The 24,754-nt window shown below is 39.7% G+C and overlaps 1 protein-coding gene across 1 annotated transcript; it reads left to right on the top strand.

Annotated features, from left to right (window-relative positions):
- The first annotated feature begins 126 nt into the window (after positions 1 to 126).
- LOC111248063 (uncharacterized) lies at positions 127 to 24,754 on the top strand. Its single transcript, XM_022799791.2, has 4 exons — positions 127 to 316; positions 10,019 to 10,184; positions 18,912 to 19,065; positions 23,122 to 24,754. Exons 2-4 carry the CDS (start codon positions 10,021 to 10,023, stop codon positions 23,155 to 23,157), a joined length of 354 nt encoding a protein of 117 aa, XP_022655526.1. The 5' UTR covers positions 127 to 316; positions 10,019 to 10,020; the 3' UTR covers positions 23,158 to 24,754.

Here is a 24,754-nt window from a genome sequence, read left to right as displayed (position 1 = left end):
AACTCGCCGTAGAATGCATCAGGCAGGTGTTAGACGTGCTGAAAGGAAAGGGCACTGGGCGGAGCGTGTCCTCACCCTCCGCACGAACAAAACCAAGCAGCGGGAGGTGGTGGGAATTCACTCCTCTAAGGACCTACGGATCCCCCCTAGAGAAATAGAGAGAACGAAACTGATTGTATTCGAAGCTACAAAAAACCAGTGGAATTGAAGGACGAAGCAGTGCGTCACATAAACCCTTAACGCAATACGTGAAAAGGCGCCGGTTGCTGAGTTTTTTCAGCTTTTGACGGTATTACGCGTCCATCAACCACGAAAGGTGAGTGGTTCATCCGCAGGCAATAGTCGTAGGGGAAACGGCGGGGGCGCCAAATACGAACTACGAGTGTGTTGGTGGATTGTGCAGTTCCAGTCATTAAAGTGGTTAATAAATAGGGTCAAGCTTACGCACCGACACCTCCCAATTATGCTAACCGGTGAAAGGTGAACCGATACAGAAGGCACTCTGTACTCTTGCAACGCTTGATAAAACATCATTACTTTTCTCCTATCCAATAGTAAGTTAAGAGATAGCAAACTAAAAGTAAAGGTAACTGTGAACTTCCTCATTCAGCGGCGAGCGGTTTCTGCAATGCGATGCTGACTCAGTCCTAATAACGTGGAAATTTATAGCTGTAATAGGAAAGTACGGGTTGACATATGACTGATAAATATTTGCACTTGTTTGTAGAAACTGCGAGAAGTTCCGGTGAAACAAAATATAGCCAACACTATTTGTGATCTCAAAATTAACATTACGATAGCTTTAACACGAATATAAAAAGTATGGTTTCACTAATCCTCGAGAAAAAATAGTCTACAAAGCGAGTCTGATCGGCGCGAAATAAAGCTTAGCTGTGCACCGATATGTAAGTTCAACGTACGTTTGCGTCCCCAGGACCCAAAACGGAAAAGGCTATAGGTTGCCACACACTTTCACAACACTGAAGGGCCTTAGAGCGAAGTCTAAATATATATATGAATCTTTGCTTTATTACAAATTGCCATAGACGAACAGGCTGTTCTAGATCGGAGGACACTTTCAGTTGATTCCGTGCGTATGTGCCAAATTTAGCTTTTTTCACTTATCTCAAACATGCTCTGGCTATTGAAAAAATCAGTACCCTGACCTTCTGTACACCGATTGCGCTGTGCACGTAGCATCCCTTAACTCCAGTTTTAACGAAACATATTTTATTAAACAAATAAATCAAAATACTTAGACAGCTACTTCGTATCCATTCAACACAGTAAACAAATGAAGCTGCACGCGAGTCAATCAGAGTGTAATTATTGACTACTAATTATCTTTTTTGATTAGTTTAAGTGTTGGCAATTGAAGGACAGAAAAAGATTTGATTGATTATATCAGCACCCGTATTGCGGGGGCATATCATTGACTCACGAACTCAGGGGCGAGAAGCGTGTTGATGAAATTGGAATTAACACTCCGTGGCACTCAAGTGGGTCAATGCGTTCCCGTAGCTTAGAAACTGATGCATGGCTATCCTGATATTTGGAGAGTTATTAAAAAGTAAACCTTCTTTGATTTTATTCCTTACATGAGAGGAAGTGTTCCTAGTTACAGACATGAATCGCTAATGGTGCAAACTAAGATTATCAGGTAGCATAGACTTTAACGCTCGGCATTTAGTGTATCGTCCTTTTTTTCGCTTTATAGGGGTGTTATCTTCGTATTCTTCGGGTCCATACCTACACCGAGTTCGGGTTTTAGTTGTGGGTATGTCGGGTCGTCAAAAAATAGCAATTTCGACACTGGTTCTTAGCGTTTGGTCGAGCTCAAGGAATCCAGGATGGCTGTAGGGTGTATAGTGAGGCCTTTAACGCCGACGATAGTTCCCAAAAAGTAGCCTGCAAAAAGTCGGTGTTGTAAATTCACCATGCGCGCGTTTTTAAGGCTCACGCCCGAAGTAAAACGTTATCATCTAGAAAAATAGGAACAGCCCTGTAGAAAAAATTTTCAACAGTATGTAGCACTTAAGCATCAGAAAACGAAAAATTAGAAAAAAATCAATAAATAAAAACAATAATTACTTACATGATAGTATATATATATATATATATATAAAGTATGTGATAATAAGATAAGTAATCTCACTTAAGCTTTAATATTCACAGCTGGCTACGAATAAATAAACTGCCTCTATGGTAATGCCAATTTTAAGCGATAGGAAAGCAAATTTCTATCTTGCACTATGATCATTACTCAACGGAGGCTTGACGTTGTCAATGTTGCAGCATATATCAATCATGAAGTGAAAAGCATCGACTATACTAATGAATTATCTTTCTACTAAAAATTGACAGGCCTATGACAAAAAGAAGCTCACCTCAGATATTCTATGAAGACTCAGTCGAGCTATACAACGATTAGCGTCCTTAAGCCCGTCAATAGAATGGTTTGCACAAAATTTTGACAATAATTATCGTTGTAAAACATAGATCATCGTTGCACAAGCTTTAAACTTGAACTACTAAAGGGTCTCTAACCGTTGGAGAATACAACAGACAGCATCCCGCAACATCGCAAACCCGGTGCTATCCAAGCACTTCTGCGTACCTTTTCAAGTTATTTGAAATAAGCGTTTGTTGTCCTATAAATTGAATATGGAATTCATTTAATTTGCTTTACAAAGACTATTTAGTCTTTGTAAAGCCATCATAAATATTTTACTCTGATCCTATTATATAGATAAAAGATCTACCTATTGCATGTACATTCCAGCTATCAGCTATAATAGGTTTAATTCTTTAGGACATTTAGGTAGTCGGAAGCAATGTAACGTTTAAACCTTAAGGATTTCAGTGGAATGTCAAAGCTGGCGACTTTTTTTTTCGAAAGCTTCTAACTAAATACGTCACATTGGCGTTTAGCTGAAAAACATCAGGTAAATTTAGTTATATCTATTAGGGGGCGCTGTCGTCGAGTCTACTTTTAGGTTAGATGTAGAAGTAATTTATCATAACTGGTTAGTCGACGCGGATTTTTTCTTATAGAGCGTGTTGTTAAATGATATTCAACCTGTGGAGTCAGGGTCGATATTTACCAACTTCTCGAAGTTAGATGATATACGCCCTCACATCCACACAGTTAATAGGATCAGTGTCAGATACAGCTAACTACCAATAAACTTACCCTTTGGACTTACCGGGTATGCATGCAAATTTTGATCATAGATAGGATCCATAAGCTATAATAAATGAAACATAGAGCCAAATGTTTTGACGCGACGCTCAAGTATTGTGATGTCACGTTGTGGAACATTTGAAAAGCTTGAGATATCTCAATGCTGCTGCTGCAAAGCAAAAACCCTTTTCGACGACTTTCAAGCTTGTACAACAATATTTTCAGACATTCTCATTTTATAAGCTAGTACGGGATGTACGACAGTTTGACTTCTAAAAGTCTACTATATGATCCGTCGTTCGATATTGGAAAACCATAATCCTCATGGTAGTCCAGTTATGTTGTTAATAATATAAAAGACCTTATTACAAAATTAGCAGACGCGTTTGTTCTGTTGAATTGAAAAACACTAATTGGCTCAATTGATTCTTTTTTTGCGTTATGCATAACGTGGCCTATATCTGTAGCCAATGTGACCATGCCTTCGTTATAGATGAAGCCCAAACCCAGTAGGATGCAAACTACGGCTTCGCTGCAAGGAATGAGCTGATGCTGGGGTTGTCCGTTCGTCGAGGGGCACACAGAGCCGCGCGAAAGCGAGCAGAACCCTCAAAAGGGGACCAGTAATTTGTACTGGGCAACATAACGCGCCCGTAGTGAAATTGACACTGGTGTTCTATGATGGTGTGGCAGACGAGACAGATGATTGTATAGTAAAGAAAAAAAGAAAAGTCATATGTCTGCAAACAAATCACAAGACGCACTGAAGGAATGGACGTCTAAGATGGTCACATGAAAGGAATAAAACATGAAGTCTTATTGCATAACAGCGGGAGACGTAGATCATTTGGACAGTTTTAGGATAAGAGCTCAATGTGTAACGGCCATAGGAAATAAGTTCGCATTTGTACGCTAATGGTACACCTATACCGCGGAGACATGCACATGAGAAAGATTATCACAGAGCAGAACATAAGCAAGCTAGATATAGCTGAATATAGGACTATTAGGCTGGAAGAGCTTTTAGAAAAGGTTGAGTAGATATAATGTGATAAACTCAGGCCGGTCCTTTTTGCATGGTCGCGGAGTTTCGCATGATTATCAATCAGTAGCGAGAAAAAACAGCAAATGCACAGAAAAAATATCAGTTCAACTATTGTTGACGCGCTAATATGATTCTTACACACAGACACACATATGTATGTATATATATATAACCCAAATTAATACGTATATCTGCTTGCTTTGGATCACTGCGAAAATATGGAAAAAAAACAATAGTTTGTTTAATTAGGTGATATCTCTGCTTCGTTAAATTATGGTTGACGCCTATCTATTTCTAAGTGGAGCTTTAGTTTATTAGACCAGCGATGCAAAAGTATTCCGAAATCAAAGCGGATCTGTAGAGAGGAAAAATGTTCTTAAGCTTTTCTGACACACATTAGCGGGCGACGTAATAATACATCTGAACATTTTTTCAAAGGCGATTCTGATATAGCGTATCGCACGTTAAGGTGGCGCTCACGCAAAATCCATCGAGGTGTGAACGATGGTAATGGTTGATTTAGTCCTTTGAAAAACATGGACAGTTAATATTTAAAATCTATCCTTGAAAAGGCTCGTCGACCCTTATGTATACAATAGGATAGGACGCCTACCGTACTTGACAGCGACATTTAGCGGTTGTCTCTATATTAAGCACAAAGTCGTCCAATAGTCCCAAAAGCCTATTTTCAGGTTGAAGACACATTGCTTATTGGAGCGCATTTAGGACGCCGAGTCCACTGACAGTAGAAATGTTAGTAGAAGTGAACTTCGTTAAAACTTGTAAATAGCAAATGTCATTTTGGCACAGTTTATCGTTTTTTATTCGTGCTACGTTGGCCTTGATGTATATTTGCCTCCACAATATATAACGCATAGTTTCGTTGGAAGAGCCCAACCAAGTGGAAGCTTAACATTACTCACAAATCTGATCATTTTCTTAGTCCGAAATCAGAGATTGGGCGCTGTAGTCGCTGGGTTTATTCAGCAACGTACGATATTAGGTATATAAAACGTCCGTCCATTTTTACTCAAATAGTTCTTCATCCTCGCGTTGCAGGCGGTACGTAATTACGCGTACGCATCGGACGTTAGCCAACGTTATTCTGCCACTTTTTCCAATCAAATCTGGAGCAAATTCGGATCTACTGGACTTGAAGCGAAATTCTCGACCTTAAACCCGTCGAGGGCTTCAACTAGCCCTGCTATGTTATCCGTACGTCGTTCATAGCTATTCTTATTATTCCCTGAAAGGTTTTTTTGCAACTTTCCCGTTATTCTGTTTCGATAAACGAAGGAATAATTCCATTATTTTGTCAAAGTATCCCATTTAGATCCCAATTAGATCTTATTGCTTTCGTAAATCGATTATCCCGCTCCGATTATTCAGTTACTCCGTCATAGACGATCCGCTGCTGTGTCCTAGTCTTTCTGAATGGCATGGACGAAGTGTGAAGATCCTGATTTCCTTTAGAAATGTTGTATCGTCTTCTAAAGCCAGCTACGTACGATAGCACACTTGAGTAAAAATGTGAGAAATCTACTTATTTTCGACAATTAAATGGTGCATCTATTGTGTAAAACATGAAAGACTAAGCTGCTTTTACCGTATATATATATATATATATGTTGTATGCAAGCGATACAACATTGTACATTTAAGAATGTAACGATATAAAATATGTGACTGCAAATCAACAAACGTACCTGTTATTAAAAGAACGCTTCACCCAAAACTTTTACTTTTTTCCACTAAAACCCAAAGCTTTATCTTTTTCTACATGTTTCTATGTCATATTAACAGATATGAAAATAAATAGAGAAAGCTCTCACCGTTTGCATACGGATGAACTCTAATGCATTTATCGTTCCATCTTGTAATACTAGGTTGCCCTATTCGGAGTACGTTTCTTTTTCACGAAGAGGAAGAGCTGCTCGATTTTCCCGTAGCGAACAAAGTGAGGCAAAATTTGAGTTACAGAAGCAGTGTAGCTGAAACCCTTAAAGAACCGATTTGTGAGCTCGCACGAATGGGTTTTCAGGCTGCGCAATACGTCGTTATGCCTGCAGAATCCCCTGGCGGCCTAATCGGCCATAGAGACGCAATGTTAGAATTTTAGACCTATTATTGTAAACGGTCAAAATATGTTTCTGAAAGCTGAATGATGATGATTATGATTTTTTTTTGAAAATGTTAAGGATGTTTCAATTCTGACTAGCCTACTTTTCGCTCAAATAGCACTTCCCTTCCTTTTCGTTCTGTCCACATGGCAGCATAATTTTACAGATACTTATTAAATCCTGCCTCAGTTGAATGCACGTTTATATCCTTGTTGGCCGTTAAAGCCTTTACGATTGCCATCGTCCGTCTCGTGTTCATGGCTGGCGCTAAAAATAGCGCCAACGATGCAATAATATGCTTCAGGATGAAGTTCAAGTGGGTGGTAAACTCCGCAGTATATTTAGTATTGTGTTCTGCTACTATATATATATATATATGAATTATTAAAATATACATAAAATTTATGAAATCTGAAAGAGCATCAGAGAGTTACAAAATGTGCTCGACATTGAAATCACGTTCAGTCAGCGACAGCCGAAAGCTGTGATAGAATCATCAGATAGGTTAATGAGGATACTTGTAATCGTATGCGTGACAAGCTTTCGTTGTGGCTGTTTTATGCCCCTCAGGGAAAAAGCTAAATGATAAGAGTATACTCATAAATGTAGATCATATGTACGGCCTTCGACAGGAGTTTACGAAGACTACGTTGTACTGCAAGTGACTGGCTTTACCCTACTTCCAGGTTTTGGCAGCCTGGAAGCTGAATATATTTATTTATGTTTACGCAATTCTACTTTCATGGTTTGCAATTTTTGCCTTAAGAGAATCTTTCTTGTAGTGGTTGTCAGTAAATCCTATTCGGGAAGTTGCTAATTAGATCATTAATTTGACGCAATTTCTCTACGAGAAATCTAGGTTTTTACACTGGATATTGTGCTGGCAAGTTTCATGCAGTCACGGACCTGTCCGATGGCCTATACCTACGTCACTGCAGTCGTTGGATTAAAACTCTAAATGACATAATAGTTGTATGAGCGACCGGACACAGGTCCAGGAGAACATGTTTTCTGTAACCCTAAGCGCTTAGTCTAGATATATACACGTCCTCAAGTTCCCATAGTGCAAAACGAATTAGTTTCTAACGCCAATCTTTCCTCTAATCCTGTTTATATTACTATTATATGTTGCGCCTTAACAGACCGTCACTTGAAACCTTTTGGATATGAGTTCCGCTTACTTAATATTAACACCTCTGATACCTCATAGATTACACAGTGGGCAACGAACGTTACTGATCTTATGCGTTTTAAACCATGTATTATTCCCAGACGATAAAGAGGATGTAGTGTTTTTTCCGTATGCACCCACCGAATATGCGGATGGGGTATTCACACATAATCATTCACGCACAGCTAGATGATCTAAGGGTATGAATACATCAAGTTCACAATATGAGTGTCATTCGTTGAAAGACACTCAGTCTCAGTATGTCTGAGCCGTGTCAAAAAAGCCCTGGCGGTGTGCGGGCAAAGGCCACTGAATGAGGCAGGAGAAGATTCTAGTTTCTGTACGTATTTTGTGCGTAATGAGTGGAAATCAATGCGGCTTAGAAGAGGCTTGACGGGCTCAGAAATGACGTTGCGAAAACCACATACAATTTCTCTATGCTCAAAGTTGATCGCAACCAAGAACTAAGTTAGCTAAGCAATATGAATTGGTGTTCCGTTGTACGGGTATGTGACCACACGTTTTAAGGACACACTAACAGAAGGAGTAGTTATATGTTCAGCAAATAGATGCCTGGATTATGTTAATACACAGTTTAGGATCGACATTTTCGAGATATCCGTGATCGAGCAGGTACTAGAGTTACAGGATGTCAAGCGTTTCATGTTACTACTTGCGCAGATCATCCTGCGTAGTGATCGGTAGGTCATATTAATAGGCATTTATGATCAATTTTGAAGCATGATAAATTCTCAAGTTAAACACGAAAAAAAAAGAAAATAGATTCTAAGTTATATAGCATCTTCATAGTACTTAGATTCGAGACCACATATTTTTCCGTTGTAAAAGTCTGGTGGTAAATACCTTCCTATAGGTTTACATGCTTCACTGTAGTAAAACAACGAATCGCCTTTGAAGTTGTCATACTTCTTTAAAGTCACTTTAGCACATGTAAGTAGAGTTCTGCCAGAAATAAACACCCCGCTGGGGGTAAAATGGGTCGAAAGCACAGGTTGAAAGAAAGGAGTGGAAGGTACGGCTACCTTTCTGCGTAAAAAATTAGATGAACGTTCCGCCGGTCGAGACGCGATTTAAGTGACTACATTTTGCCGGTGTAAAATTTCTACATCAATAAATGCGCCAATCAACAACAGATAGATATATAGATACAACAGATAGGCGGTCCTGATGAAGCTAGAACAGAACTCCTACAGTCACTGTTCAGACAACAGAAAACGACAAGAAATTGGTACCTTCATAGGTAAACTCATCCTTATGATAATGTTGTGCAGGCCGGTGGCATAATGTCTTTTACACACGTATGCCCCTAGGCCTTTACCTATCCCTAATCGGAAAGTTCGTTCTCAGTTCGCGTGGCTAATTACCACGAAAAAGCCAACCTATTTACAGGGAAAGGTTCAATGAAAAAACGGGATTCACTCGTTTTAGTCTACAGCATCTCTTTATACAACAACCTTAAACTGGGAAATGTGCTGAAAACATGATTGGGTGCTATGTTCTTCAAGTTCCCCTACATTCTTCAGAAATGACGTTGACACTCTGACCTGCTACGCGAAACCAATTTATTTCTCTAGTCAGAAGAAGCGGGGCTCAGTCAACGCCGTCAAGAGCTGTAGGAATAACGTGAATGTCTCAAAGTGACGCAATAAGAGGAACCGTTTACTAGCGACTATGTGCCGTTCAGTATTCCTGAACTGTGTCACATCTTTCAAACACAGACATGATGTTTGCGTGTTACTATCCGCAAATGCGGTGAAGAATCTGGCAGACTACGTTGCCTGTTACATTACCAAAGCCACAACAACAACGATGAAGTCTATTCTCTTTGAACTTTTGGCTATCTATCTCTCAGTTAGATGATGTTGACATCTTTGTTGCCATAAATATAGTGTTCCTAGAGGTTAAAGTACGGCGACTTTTAATGATGTGGTAATCTTTTTCTTCGCGCGTAAATTTTTCGAGATTTGCTATGTAGCCCTAATTGTGGCTCGAAACGTCCCAGGAAAGTTTGCTTTCGTATCAAACCATGAATGCGGTGCCAGGTCTATAGTAATCTCGACGATAATCTCATTCTGTTTTCGAATTCTTAGAAAAGATACTGTGTTTTATGAACGATTTCAGCAAACGAGAATTATATGTGCGTCGGATGATGTCCCACGACCAATATGAAATCCACTTACCAAATACGAGCCCGTATAACTTGCCAAATATATTACCATATGAGCACAATCATTGTTGTCAAAATGGGGTTTGCGTAAATTCAGCAAAAATAGCAAAATCCTATTTTTAGCCTGTCGACTCATGCAGTACATATTTGTTACATGCTGTATTCGAACATATATAACAGAAACTTATGTCAACGTTCACAAATCGTTAAATTGTTGACAGAACGCATAGGTTAACCTAACTTTCTACATGTGTTTATTATATTTTTGTCCGTTTTTTCTGCCGTCGGATGCCGGCTGCTGCTATAATAGGTATGAAGTGCTCGTCAGCTACTTACGGGTTCGGCAGTTCCACCATCTGCCTCACATCTCTGACAATCAGTGCTGGAGTTGTGTTATTGGCCCTGGCGTTTACGTTTGACGCAACGGTTGATGCCGCTTCTTACGTCCCGCCCAACGTCTTCAAATACCACAGGCGGTAAGTGGCACGTTTAATAGTGAGTGATTCCAATTTGATTAATAGTGATAGTAGTAAGTGATAGAAGTAATTATCTTCCGTCATCAGAATATACGATCTTCGTATTCCTAGCAGGCATATTTGCTCCTTTTGTGATACTGCACTTTTTATCTACTCCGATTTAAAGTTTACTGAAGTTCGCCTCAAGAGTCGATGTTATCTGTGGGCGCTGCGCAATTTGATTAAAATAATATCAGGGTAAAATCTAATTTTTAAAAACTAAGTGAATTCAAACAAGTATGAGGTAAGGCTAAAAGGGACGAGGTTGAATACTCACTTGGCTATGTACAAACGACCCGATTTATGTGATGGGTAATTTGAATCGAATTGAAACTTAATAACATTGAAGTATCGAAGGCGAAGTATATACCTTATATTAACAGGGTCGCGCCGATTCGATGCATTGTTTTATATAATTTAAGTTCCACAAGCATCATCTATGTTTGTTGTATCACCTCCATATAATCGGTTAAGTGTATAAGCTTCGAATTTTTAATTAGCCGTTCAAATACCGCTATTAATTCTTCTTTACGTATTACACTGATCTTCAGCTCTATAGAAGGACAGCTGCATACAACGTATTTGATTTCAAGCAGATTCTCCTATTCCCGACTGATAACTGTAGTGTCATTTCTGACAGCTGTCCCTGTTTTCAGTACAGGCATCTTTCCATAAGTACCGTGTAACACTCTTCCGAGACTGTTTTAATTCATTCTTTCTGATAGCGTAACATGGCAACTATGAGGCTGAAAAACTATCTAATAACGTAGCTATCAAGTTATTAGACCTTTCTAGCATTAGCAGACGACGTTCTGGGGGTCTCTTGATTTCAGTTTGTGCTAGTAGACTTCAGCAAAGTCCTGTTTATACTCAAGAATCGAAAATAAGAAAATCGTTAATAATAAATTTTGTCCCTGGCATAACCTTGCGCATCTCAAAACCCTCAATAGGTTGATCGCTATGTAAGTATATCTAGTTACGACCAATCTCTTGTTCCTAGGTTCCTAATTATATCTAATTAATCGAGTGTAATAAGTAAATGTAAACTGTGTGTTCTGCAGTCAACATAAGAACATGGGTTACAATGTGTGAGAAGCCTGCTAAGTTCTTCGCGATGCTGATCCATTTTCCATTCTACCCTTTGTTACATTTTCCTTGTTAGAGGGTTTCGCGTACTTACACAACTGACTAATTGCTGGAGCGTGTGTCAATTACTTAGGAACATCTTGAAAAGAAAGGTAATTAAAAATGAATTGTTTTAACGAGATCTTCAACTCTTTGCCTTTCACATGTACTAGCTCGTACTTGTCGTACAATTGGTGCTATGGTTTCTTTCGTACTATAGTAGAACCCTCGTCGACAGATTCTCTATGATTGATCTTGAAGCTATATTACTGTGCACAGGTTGCATCGATCCGATAAGCAAAGCAATCGCCTACTGTACAACCCTAAGGCAGACTGCCTTCTCGCTTACACACTGAAGTCATTACATGCGCGAATGAATGAATAGGGCGGTCACCTTGATATACTCAGTTGGTCTAAGATCGATCTTCCTGTGCTTCGATTTTGGCTCGAGCCCATTCGACTTGCCGGCGATACTGAGCGGTCAAGTCTCTCTCTATGAGAAACGAGATCCGAATAAGGCCAATGAACTTCGTGTCATTTCCCCCGTTACTGCTACAGGTAGGAAAACGCGGGAACGTAGTGCCGGAATCTTCGTATAGAATATGCTTTTCGTATGTTTGGCAACGACGGACGTTGACCGCTGAGGCGAAATCGATAAACATCAACGCATGGAACATCGTCAGGCGTATTGCGTGGCTCTGGGATTGAAGCAGTCAGGCCAAGCGTATCTGACAGGGTTAACATTTCGGTCCGCTTTATACATCTTACAGAGACACACTCTTATAATAAAATTAGGTGATTTGTTATTGGAGCTAGCTTCAGTGTGGGTTTGATAGCTTTAGACGATGGAGGCTGCAAAAGATGTTGCGGATACGAAACACGAGTAGGGCTCGTTATGCTTTATTTACGTGCATCTAGTTAGGGGTCCCGTGATTGCACAGTGGTATTACCGCTGAATTTATGACTATGGAAGTTTGTCTGGGCTTAGAACCGAGCACAAAAACGCCTCGTTTCCTTAGTTAGTGGAAGCCAATTATTTGAAGTAATACTTAATTAAACTAGTACCGCACGTAAAAGCAGAAGGATTTATCTAGATATACATATAAGACGCGATTACACTTCGTTCGTTCTAGAATGGGTTCATGTTACAGACAGTGTTATATTATGTCAATTATGAGCCTAAATTACCATGGTAATAGTAGAATTTTGTTTTTCTTATTGGCCTGTGTTCCTTCGTGCTACGTTAATTTATTATATTCAAAGCTGGAAATTGTACGGCAAATGCTGATTTCATTGTAGCGCTTAATAAATCGATTTTTAAAATGACAGTTGGACAAACGGATTGCTACTTCCTTTCAGTCGGATTTTCACTTAAGTCTTCAAGATCCTTTGTCTAGTTACTAAGAGAACATAAGCTTTGCAATTTTTCCTGTGTTTTCGAATTAAATAGTGAAAACGTTCTTTTCCTACACTATCAGCACTAAGCTAAGATAGGTAAAGTAAATTAAGATACGATACTAGAACATTGGCGGTTGTTGAAACGATCGATGTGAGTCGTTTGATCGGTGATCAGGTAAGCTCTATGTAAGAAGAACTGAGACTATTTGGCTGCGGCCGTATGTCTGATCCCCGTCTCTCGGGAACGACATCTTGGATTATCGAGCGTCAATCGGTAAGCGGGCAGGGTTAGTCATCTAAAAATGCCTTCGGAAAGTTTCGTTCGTGCACAGCCTCTTTTGTTTGCAGTCAAACTACGTCACGTATTGTTCTTAAGAATAAGCTAGGAACCGTAATGTCATTTAAGGTTTCGTCATGCCTCATAAAATGTAGCTAAATACTATAATCACTGGCTAGTAGTATAATGTCCATCTCGTCCCGTTCATTTCGTCTAATTCTAAAAAATGTTTTCTAAAAATAAAAGAATTCTACTTTCGAACATGTTAGTAGAGATAAAAAGAAAATGTAATTATTAAAGGGATATTAATTTTCTCGTATAATGATTTCAATTTCGTCCGCGTGTACTAAGTGAAACGGTAAGGATTCATAGAGAAATGTTTCGTCCACATTGCGCACAGATTTCCAAAGACTAATTCGAACGACCATATTCTTTTGATGATTAGATCAAGCTTCTACTATTGTTATTATCATCATTATTATATGATACAGATCTTCTGAGGAGATACTGATCTTACAGAGGATTCTTTTGATCTTATGCATCCGAAGATCATCTTGGTATCTTCAAGACAGCTTTGAAGATTCTAAACAAATGCATGGCTACAAAAATAGGTACAAAACTAGATCTTACAATATGAATTTAAATGTACCTGCAGATTTCGCAGAGAGTAAATGCCGGCTCGTCAACAGCTACACTTATGTTCTCCTAAAATATAATTTGAATCTCGTTTATGTATCATTCTATGTTCTGTTTGCTAATAGTCTCTACAACTGCAATGGCTTGTTGCGGTCATGGTAGTGCGTGTAGGAAGATCGAAAACAAAATGCAGTAACGCATCTGTTGACAGACGCCCAAACAACGTCGTAGTTTGACTTCGCATCGGTGAAGTCTTCTTGTTCAGGTCAATCATCATTTAATAGCCTAACTTCGGGACGATACGAAGGAGCTTTCGATGCTTCAAGACGATTCATAGAATAACGCCTGTGACGGCCAAGCCGTGCGGCTTCTAGACGTCCAGTCGTATGCGTCGGTGTCAACACGTTCTCTCGCTGATACCACTTTTAGCTCGAGTAGAACAATCTGATTTGCTCTTTGGAAGTCAGGATATGTTTATTTGTCGAATCCAATGAAGCTGATTCGGCGTTAATCCTTTACGAAGTGAACTTCATATGGACGCACTCATGGAGTTCAACCGATCAACATCCGAATTATAATTCCTATACGTAAGAGCTCTAATGCAGCGTACGTAACTAATACTTATCATAAAGGTATGAACAACATTTTTCCCCGCGTGATAGCATGTATTGTATAACTTGATTTGAATAATCGGTATCGTCCGGCATACGCTACTTTTTTATGCGAGCCCTCTGTGGGTAACGCGGAACTTCATTCACTGCCGTCGCCATACCCACGGTAATATGCTCGACCAGTCACAAAATCCGTATCTGTGCCACGTTAGTCAGATACATTTTATTCTTTGTCTCTATCCAGTGCTGTGGTGTTCATTTTTCAGATATGGATTACATGGGCGAACGCTTATGCGATAGTACATTAAAACGATTTGGAGCGATTGGATTTCAAACAACCGGGTACAGATGGACATGTAGCAGGATCGACTAACTGCATTCAAGACTAAAACGTGTTTACGTCGTTGACGTTTCCGAGCTAATTTAATAATATGATCGCTTTTTTTTACTTGATCGAATTGACCGATCCGACTATGATTGTTACGCTTTTTCCACAAAAACAACAGCTTTATCACTTCTGCTGTTAAGCCTGCCACTATTTGATGAACATAATGCACGAGTGGTGGCGGATAACAAGCAGGTTAACGGGTTTACGCTTTGTAAATACTACAATCCACTCTTTTTTAGCAATGAAGTTAAACCCGCTAAAGTGCAACTAACAAACGCATTGCCCTTCACCCTTTACTTTGCTCCTGCCCCGGCCATTAACCTGTCGCCCAATACCCATTACTGTTCACCCTTAATTGAGTGTCTCGCCACCGCCTCACGGATCAGATTCACGTAAGGCAGATACACATATATTTGCTGTAGTCATTTAGATAACGCTTGAGATCCTGGTCGATGTAGGACAGTTATCTACGGGATATGATTATCACATTGAACATTGTTTCCTAACGCATGATATTGATCCCGTCAGAGATGATCGGTGGTGTTCTTCTAACTCTTTCTAACAAGGTTGTGTATATTTTTTCCGATCTCTAATGATAATTGTATGTATATTCGATTTGTTCAAGTGACAAATTTGTTGCCTAACATTATAACCGAGGGGGCAAAGACCGGTGATTCGTACTCAGGTGTTCGAAAATAACATCGAGCGATTTACAACAGGAGGTAAGATACTTATTATAAAAGCTGTTCCCACTTGAATTGTATCTATCGCAATAGATGCATTGTAAATTCATATGCATCCACAGACAGCTGTCAGATCATTCAGAAGTAAGCCTGACGAAGGACCCGTCAGGGTTCATTGGGCGAGTGCGTTTAAGAGCAGTATTGGCCCTAAACGCATTCACCAATACGTCTGAATGCGACAAACAGCAAGCTCAGCAAAAACATCTTTTTAGGATACAAAAAGTTTCGGTTCCATGCTGGGTCAGCTCGCGATTGTCGGTTTCACGGAAAATAGTTAGATGGTTTGCATGTTTCCCTTTTAAGATTGCTAAACGTTTCAATAAGCTTCGACCTGAATCTATTTGGGCTATTTGGGTGCAACACGATTTTAAAAAACTAGATTTTAATTTCTGTAGAAAGACGACAATATCTTACAAAGGTCGTTAGGCTCCGGAAAAGCGGCAGCGGTTCCAATAGCCTATCCTAAATTCCTATACTTAAAAAAAACTATAGTTTTTTTTAAGTATAGGAATCTTTCTAAAGATGGCGTTAAAATTTGCTTGGCTCTTAAGAGGAGTGTGCCTGATGGTGTAGCGGCAAGGCGTTTGCTAAAGTTAGGTACACATAGGGCGGTTTAGGTTCTAAATCGGGCGTAGACATACTTCGATCGGTGGTGGTGAAAGCAAATTTTTTAATTCTCATTAGCCTGACAAATTCAAATGGGACACCAACGATCATCTTGATTCTCAGTGCTCGAACGCTTTTTTAGTTACCTATGCACCTTTACGTTGCTTGCATCTTCTATGCAGAATATTTCATGTAACTTTTGTATATTTTTACGGATACCAGTGAGTGGGGAATACAATCTGAGGAACCCAAAGTACCGATACCTAAGGAACCTAAAGTGACGATTTAGCTCTGTCTCCGTTCGCTCGAAAAACTCATTCAGGACATGATCACTATACGGCGACGAGCAACATGATAGTCACTGCTCGTTAGGTATATTCCGACAGACGTCGCCATTATTTTGATTTGCGTTTCTCATGTCTAATTCTGATGCTAATTTCAGATGACAAATGGCTACTGGTATATAAAATGAACAAGTTCTCGTTATAACGCATGCCAATTCTATATTAAAAGGATATTCTGGAAGTATCAATAGCCCTCAAAAAGCAATCCGTACGCGATTGGCAAACCTGATAGGCCAAAGGTGCCGAAAAATCATGAAGGTGTCATTCGCGTAAGCGATCATTTTACGCGTGTGAGTTGCTGAAATCTTAATTAGAACAAAACTCGGCTTGAGGACCGTACTTCAAGGCATTCCCACGTTTGCTATCGGCATGCGCTCCATATATTATCACATCTTTAGAAAATCAAATGATTTACGACGAGACAGTACGAAGGTAGTCGTAACCTCTAGAGGCACATCAAGACAGAGATCTGCCTATTTTCAATGACATTTTGCAAGGTGTGCCAGTGTTTTAGTCGATCTAGAACTCCCAAAACCGAACCGAATAGGTAAGAAAAATCCAGTACGTTCACGATGGTTATCAAATCTGTTAATCACTAAATCTTCGAAAATTGTGGTTGAGTAGTACGCCGGAGATATGGGACTGAAGTAAGTAGTTTAGGCACATGCTCTTTTATTCTTCATTGAAGAAGCAATCCTTGCCTTCTTCGATTTAGTAATAAAAAAGTCCGTGTCACTGGATAGGTCAACTATGTCGGCTGGAGTGCGAACAAGCCGTATTCCTCAATAGCTTATCCGGGACATTAAAAGTTCCGCAGTACTATCCATGTTTTTCCTTTCATAAATATCGGAACTTCAAGCGCAGTAGCTTAATTTAGGCTAAACAATGCGCTGTCCGGCTGGCTTTATCTCCACCCGGGCGTCTAGGGAAGTAACAGTAACAGAGCCTATGGTTGTAGAGGGTTAAGGGCAGTCTCCAAAGTCTATTAAGCCTATCAATAATAGCTGGAGGATTTTGCCGTTGATGCCCTGCGTTAAGATCGTAAAATCACAAGATTCTCTGGTAAATTTTCGCGGTTTGAAAGTATCGCTCCTTAGCATCGTAACTCGTAAAGAATAAATAAGCCAAATTCTTAACTTCAGCCACTGCTAAACATCGGTCATACTCAATATAACGCTAATTACAGAATGCTTTAGAAACCGAGCCAAGGTCAACTATATCATAAACTAAGGGCCAGTTTATGTCTTGCACTCAGTTTATGGAGAGATCTACGAAGGGTCGATCACCTAGCTAGGTAAAAACTGACCCTTTAGGGGAACTGCTTGAGAGCAACGACAGATTCCCCCCAAGTATGATATTGGATATATAAAAACCACGTTCGCCACTGTTATACGGTTGATACGAGTCATCAATGAGAGCGAGTAGTTTTGCTAATCAGTCCTTGGAGAAACAAAAGCTACATATATATATATATATATATATATATATATATATATATCAGCACATACGGAAGGGTAGAACTTTACTGGAGCAATATACCACTAAATAGCTTAAGGACAATTTACTTAAACATTACACCGTTAATACTGCTTTTTACAACTGTCAAAAGTTTTATAAAACTTGAGCGCTGAAAGATCGCCGGTTCACCGCAGTGGCTTTCCAGCGCACGACTATGGGTATAAATGCTACGATGTCTACAGAACGGCGCTTGTAAATCTTGAAAAATTTGAAAATCATTGCCAAGATTTTCGTAGAAAACCTTCTTTCTTGTTCGGTTCGTTTATCCTTCCACTTCACTTCGCTTCGAAAAGTTGTTTCGCTCCAAACCAGGCAAAGCATATAGTAGCTTTTGTAGCCGTGAAGACTGTGCAATCAATCAACGCAGCGGTGAGTGAGCTTATGAGGCTTTATCCACCAATCACGAACTATATAGGATTATGTAGGAGCAGTTAAAAGGAGAGACCGCAGCTCAAAACAGCTAAAAAAAACAAAATGCCTAATTCTTGCCGGAAGAATGAGCTAAGATTTTTTTTTCTTAAAAGAGGCAACCTCGAGTCGCGAAGTCGTCAGACGAGAATAATGTGAATGAAGCAACTTAACGAAACAATCACATGTTAAAACTTGACCTGTGTGCTAAACGATGCAGTACTGCCAAGGCATGCAGATCACTGTGTTTATCGTTACCGCGACACCACGTAGATTATGCGCTCAAGTATCGCATCAGTTTTATAGGTTTTCAGCGCAAGTAAGCAGCAATGTGCGTATCGCAGATGTGCTAGACATAATAAGACAATATAAAAGATGACTCTACGTATCTTTATATCATCATCAGGTCGTTCTTAGGGGTAAACTTTACGAGAAACCCGTTACGACGATATTTTGCATAATCTATTGCTTTGATTAGAATAAAGACACAATCTGTCCCCGATAGGAGAAAGGCTGACACTATGATATGGCGTGAATTACCGCATTATGCAGAGACATCTGGCCAGGTACGAAACGTGTCTAAAATTTCTAGGAGTATTTTCAGCATGTGCGTGTCTGTTGTGACCTCTTTCAGGGCGTCGATGCCCTCGCTTTCAGTCGTGTCTCCTTTGGATGTCCTCCGGGAGACACAGACAAACCGTCTCCTTGCCGACCGCATCAACGCCAACAACGCATTTCTCTCGAGAATCGGCAAGCGTGGGAATGATGGAGCGCCAAATTTTCTTCAGGTACTATTTATGCATAAGCTTAACTCATCTAACTGCGAAATTCCGTTTCAAGTCTTATACAAGCTATAGTATAACCATGTAACACCGTTCACGCAATTATATAACTTACAATTGTATATAGGCGAATACCAGGAGTTATTACTGAAAAATGTATATGGTTGACACATGGTGATTAAGTTATGGAGGGGAAGCCACAGGAATAAACGGATCGTCTTGTTAATACAGCTTTAATCGGACCATACTAAAAGTAAAGGCTTTTTGGTAACAACAACCTTAGAAAAACGATGATGATGATACGTGTAAATCTTTATACAAAATATGTACGCGTTGCATGACTGACAAACATTCAACATGTGAAAACAGTCAAACCGCCGGGAATCCTCTACGGCAACAGGCCGGCACGCAAATCAACGAAACAGCATTTCATCAAAGAGCTTCAGATGTCTCCCCCATCGGGTATTCAGTCATCGTCATTCCTAATGATAAAGTGCTATTTCGTCTTAACTATTTCTGTCCAGGTCCATGTGGCAGTTCGAAGGTACTATTCGTAGGTAAATGTAGCATAAAATATAATTTCATCCAACTTTCTTAATCCATTAATGACCTATTATTATTATTACTATTAAAGTATTTTATCTAATCGAACTAGCTGCAGGAGCAAATATGTTTACTCTATATGTTTACTAATATGTTTATGTAATTTTCTCCCAGTTTCTCTCAGCATTATTGAAAATTAATTTTTGAAAATGTTACAAAAGACAAATTCGAATTATTACCACATCACTCGTCTTAATTGATTAGTTTGACCCCTTTTAAGCCTGAGCCCCCTAAGCTAAATTTGCTGTTTATAAATAATTTCTGGGGTATATATTGTGTCGTGTCCTTTTGAAATAAAAGTTTTGCTCCATTCTAGCTTAACTCCACTGAAGGCTCCGTTGAAGCCATGTGGCCTGTCTGCCCTATCTGTAGTGGCACATGTGGGCCTGCCAGCGGAGTAGACGCTGATTTAGTTTTACAAAATACCCATTTTCCGTTTAAGCTTGTATTCGTAGACGCCAGAATATCTAACACGTTACTTCAGAGTCAGCACGAACGCTTGACAACTAACAGAGCTAACTTCTATTGGACGTAACGCCTAGCTTCACAAGTCAACAGATATTGCTCGTTTTCACAAGAAAATTACCTAAATTTAATTAATAACTTTTCCCTTTAACAGAAAGTTTTGTACAGTCAAGAAGTTTGCCCACTGTGTCATGAACGGAACACATGTCTTAGGTCACAATGGAGGTGTAATAAAGGAAGAACCTTTTTCAAAGATTATTTTCCTGGAAACGTTTACTGGTGGCGGTCCAATAAACACTTAGCTGATAGAGTCTGAAAGATAGATATTTCCAAAAAATGCCTAATACCAATTAGCTAACTTAATAGTTACAACGAAATCCTTAGTTTGATATCAAGTTCTATGCGAGAAAAAGCGCTATATAAACAACTGAGTTTGAAACTGTATTTATTTCTCTGGAGACGAGGCCAGCGAAGAAGACTTGTGGTGCACTGAAACGAAGTATGCAAAAGTTCTCGATAATGGATCACTGGTTAATTAAAATGGCAGAATCGAGTTGATACTTTTTATGTGTAATTCAGTGTGAGCAATAGAGCAAAAAATTCTCACCTACACAAATAGCTATTATATACTTACTCAATTCCTCCGAAAACCGAGGGCGAAAAAAACCTGACCAATACGGTAAAAAGCATATTGGAGTTTTCCATAGTCAGTGGTTGATAGATAATAGAAGCCTACGCTAGCATCATGCTCCTGCAGAAGTATTAAAGGATTGAAGATCGCGTAGGAGACTTTCGAAATTTCGGCTGATTACTATTTCCGCCTGTTAGGGAAGAACTATCTTGTAGGTGCACTATAATTTGAGCTACCTGTTACTAAACGTAATTGATATCATACTGAAGTTTAAAATATAATTTTTGCGTCAGAAACGTATGAAGCAAAAACCAGAAGCTTAGAGAACAGCAATCCGAGTTAAACGCGCAAGTCCTTTAAAATTAGGTAGGCGGATGGGTTTAGCCCAACCGATCCACCTACCTAATTTTTTCCACCGACCGGATACACATCAAATTCAATATAACCTAATGTATATTGAAATTGCTGGTCATTGAGGTAGTATCAGTACTCACCATAGGGTACAAAAGAGCTTTTCACATACTTTTAAGAGTAGGATCTTTGATTTAATATTTGAAGGAACCTAATAATGTTTGGTTACTACATAATGACTCCAATCCTTTTGTCTTATATTGCCTAGGCCTTCTATTCGATGTAACGTCACTGATTCTGAGTAAATATAGTCTAATATATTTAAGACACTCACTCGCCCGTCACACGACTCGATATGTTGTTTTATAAATCAAATCGAAATGGAAGTGACAAGTATTATGAATCTAAGTCAGTTGTAATTATGCATCGGACTAAAGGCAGGACAACTTGGTCCTACTTACGTAGAAGCCGCTTTAATATTCACATATTACTCTGGTCATTACCGAGCCCTGGCTGAAAATATACAAAGACTTCTCTGTATCGCCGAAAGTCCCAAAAAGAAGCGCAGTACCACCTCTACGTCGGGTGTCAGTAGCATACAACAGATTGAGATAAACTCTCGAGTAGTTTCGAGCTATCGATCACTTTATTAGCACTTAGTGATTAAATATATGCGGAGCAGTGAATCCATTAGCAATGCTGACGGAGTAGATGATGGTGGAAGGGATCAGTCGAGAAGAAATCCGGTAACTCTGATTTGACAAGGGAAGTTTCAAGCCAGTTGAATTTGACCGACCTGGCATCTGTCCTGCCTTGTGAATTTCGTATGAACCCAGAACATTTTAAAGGAAGTACCGGAAAAACGATGCTTATTTTAACAGGTGTTAATTGTATGGTTTTGTTTGGGTGCGTTATTCGGGACGCACGTCGGTTCAGGAACGAGCCTTTACGTTAATGACAAACAGTATGGGAACTAAACGAATGAACACTCTCTACTTTATATCAAGTGCAAGGACAGGTGTGATACTATGCAAGTTATTGTTTATTCGATTCGTCAGTGAAAATCAACGTGACCCAGCTTATTTTAACCTACAATGACGCGTAAACTTGCTTTTAGCGGGCTTTGGTGAGGAACAAAGCCCAGTTATGCCGTGTGCTTTCTCCTGAACGATTCCCTTACTAATAATTGGTGACTCAATATTCTAGCAGTAAAGGCTGGAAGTCAGCTGCGGATTAAATCTCAAATGTGCAAGTGGATCTTTGATCGTCCTGGTGGTCGTTTCCGGACTCAGGGCCCGGCAAAGTATTAAGGACAATTGCGTTTTTTTCGACAGAATCTGCCTGTAGGCGGAACCGTCCTTGGTGTATAGTTATACAGCATTTTTGTTGTAGCATTTATTCAGGTGTCGAAGTATCCAGAGTTCAAAGAGAAATCGGAAGTAGATTAGTTCGCGGAACGAACCGATGCTAGAATGGCGATTCTTACAAGTGCATTGTTAGACAACGCTATTCGTACAACCCATTGACGTATTGTCGCACGATTTATACGGTGACCTTTTAAGATGGGCCACTGCTGAACCGCGCAGACGTGTCGTCGCAGTCGGGTGACGGCAAACGGAACTACCCCGTTATTACCCCCTACTATTATCAACGTTTAACCAAAAAGTGACATTGCGATAGTTAGTCATTTCTAGAACCGACAATGAATACGATCCAACAATAAGTTTAAGGTCGCAATGACAGACTTTGAAATGTTTTAATTATGAAAAATAAGAATTAATGTAGAACGGCGCGACACTCTTTGAGGTCATGCGATTCCTGAGCCCCAGGCAAAGCTCAAGCTGTTTGTTTCGATGCGCTGTTAACGTTAGTTTTCTGCGTGCTCCATGAAAGACATCACGGTGATACATGTTGTTGCTAACATTCAACTACGCATTGTAGATTTTACGTCCGATATCGGCATTAAGCACTGACTTAAAGAGACCGCTCGTCTCCAATCTTTGTTATTGCAGTATTTCGAAGAATTTTCACAGGCGGAAGAGCCATGAGAACAGGGTTATGACTTGAAACACGGAGGAACTGATCGGGACGCGGGGCAGTGATGTCACAGGGAACGAGTAAGTCGCTTCAGGTAGGAAAACTCGTATGGACCGTCGTATCGGTGACACAGATGAAAACGGTAGGCTGGAGACCGGTGGTGAAGGCAAACGACGTGCCGATGAGAAGAACCCTAGAAAGATGGCTTCGACTGAGCGGAAGACAAAAATCAATGAGACTTGTTGACGGTGCTAAGAAAATTATGTGGAAAAAGATGTGTGAGGATACGGACAGTAGCAACGGAGGTTGGAGCAGCACATCAAGCTGATGAAGGTCGAGTGAAAAGAGGAAAAAAAGCTAAGACTCGAGGAAACCGATGAAATATAACGGTAGTGGCACAAAATAGAGGGCTCTTTACAGTAGATTCTATTGTCTTAGTACGACGGGATATAGCTTAAGGATATACGACAAATGAAACAAAGGCCAGAATAAACAGAAATAAAAAGAATAAATTATGGAAGAGATCCGAAGGAAAACTGAGCCACGCACCATCATCTGATGACAATGAGAACAACAATCAGTAGTGCAAAAACAATGATTCGTATATCGTTGCTCGAAACCAACGGGGTCAGCCAGCTATATATATATATATATATATATATATACTTAATAGATAGATAAATATAAACGTATAAAACGCGATAATGAGAAGTACACCGACAACAAAAACAATATCCTAGGTACGAACTAACATTATTACTACTACGTCCACAAGACAGATAAACAGACAAGCAAACGAACAACAACAACAACAACAATAAGAACGATCTCACTAACTGTAGGTGGCGCATTGCACCGTTGTAACCGCTATGTTATACAAGCATCAATCTCTGTATCAACAATCAGTGATCAATTCCCGGCAGCGACACCCAGGTAGATGGCTGCGTTTCCCGCGCGCCAGTTACCACGGCTCATTTCCAGGACAAATTGAGGGCGTCGCAGATTGAATATTAGGCATGCACGCATCAAACAACATGATGGCAAGGCAGCATGACGATGTTGTTAGTGAATAACTACTACGACAATAGTAATAATAATTTCGAAAAACTACGTTGTTTCAGTATACGCGGAAAACAATTTCCGTTCTAGGGCTGGACGACTGAACGAGAAATTAGTGTTTTTTTTTTTCCATTGAACAACATCGTTGCCGCTATAGCAACTACGGCGATATCATAGATGTATAGGCAAACGTAGCCCAGATGAAGGTTTACAAAAGGTCGACGAAGAAGGAAAAACAGGTCCGAAAATAACACAGGGCATGAGTCATCAACAGAAGTATCTAAATTAATAACAATATTACACCACAGTTACTACTGCTTCGACTAAGATAAGCTCGGTGATAAGGGCTAGAAAAACCCTTTAATTAATCAACTAATGAACTAGAAAGACAAAATAGAAAAAAATCACTGAACAACCCTCAAGGGTAAGCCCGTTAATATTAGGGCTGTACATATTCCACTAATGAGATCCATAATACAGGAAAATGTAATATGAACAGTATGGAAAATAACTATGCCAATAAACGCAGCAGCAGCACATATTGTTGTA

The sequence above is a fragment of the Varroa destructor genome, unplaced genomic scaffold, assembly GCF_002443255.2.
Source record: "Varroa destructor unplaced genomic scaffold, Vdes_3.0 BEIS01000003.1, whole genome shotgun sequence".
NCBI lineage: Eukaryota > Metazoa > Arthropoda > Arachnida > Mesostigmata > Varroidae > Varroa > Varroa destructor.
This window is presented reverse-complemented; position numbering and strand designations above follow the sequence as displayed.

Coding starts and splice junctions, on each gene's coding strand:
- LOC111248063 (XM_022799791.2), top strand. CDS start 10,021: ATGAAGTGCTCGTCAGCTACTTACGGGTTCGGCAGTTCCACCATCTGC. Junction 10,185..18,911: donor GTCTTCAAATACCACAGGCG/GTAAGTGGCACG, acceptor GACCTCTTTCAG/GGCGTCGATGCCCTCGCTTT. Junction 19,066..23,121: donor GAGCGCCAAATTTTCTTCAG/GTACTATTTATG, acceptor TTGTTATTGCAG/TATTTCGAAGAATTTTCACA.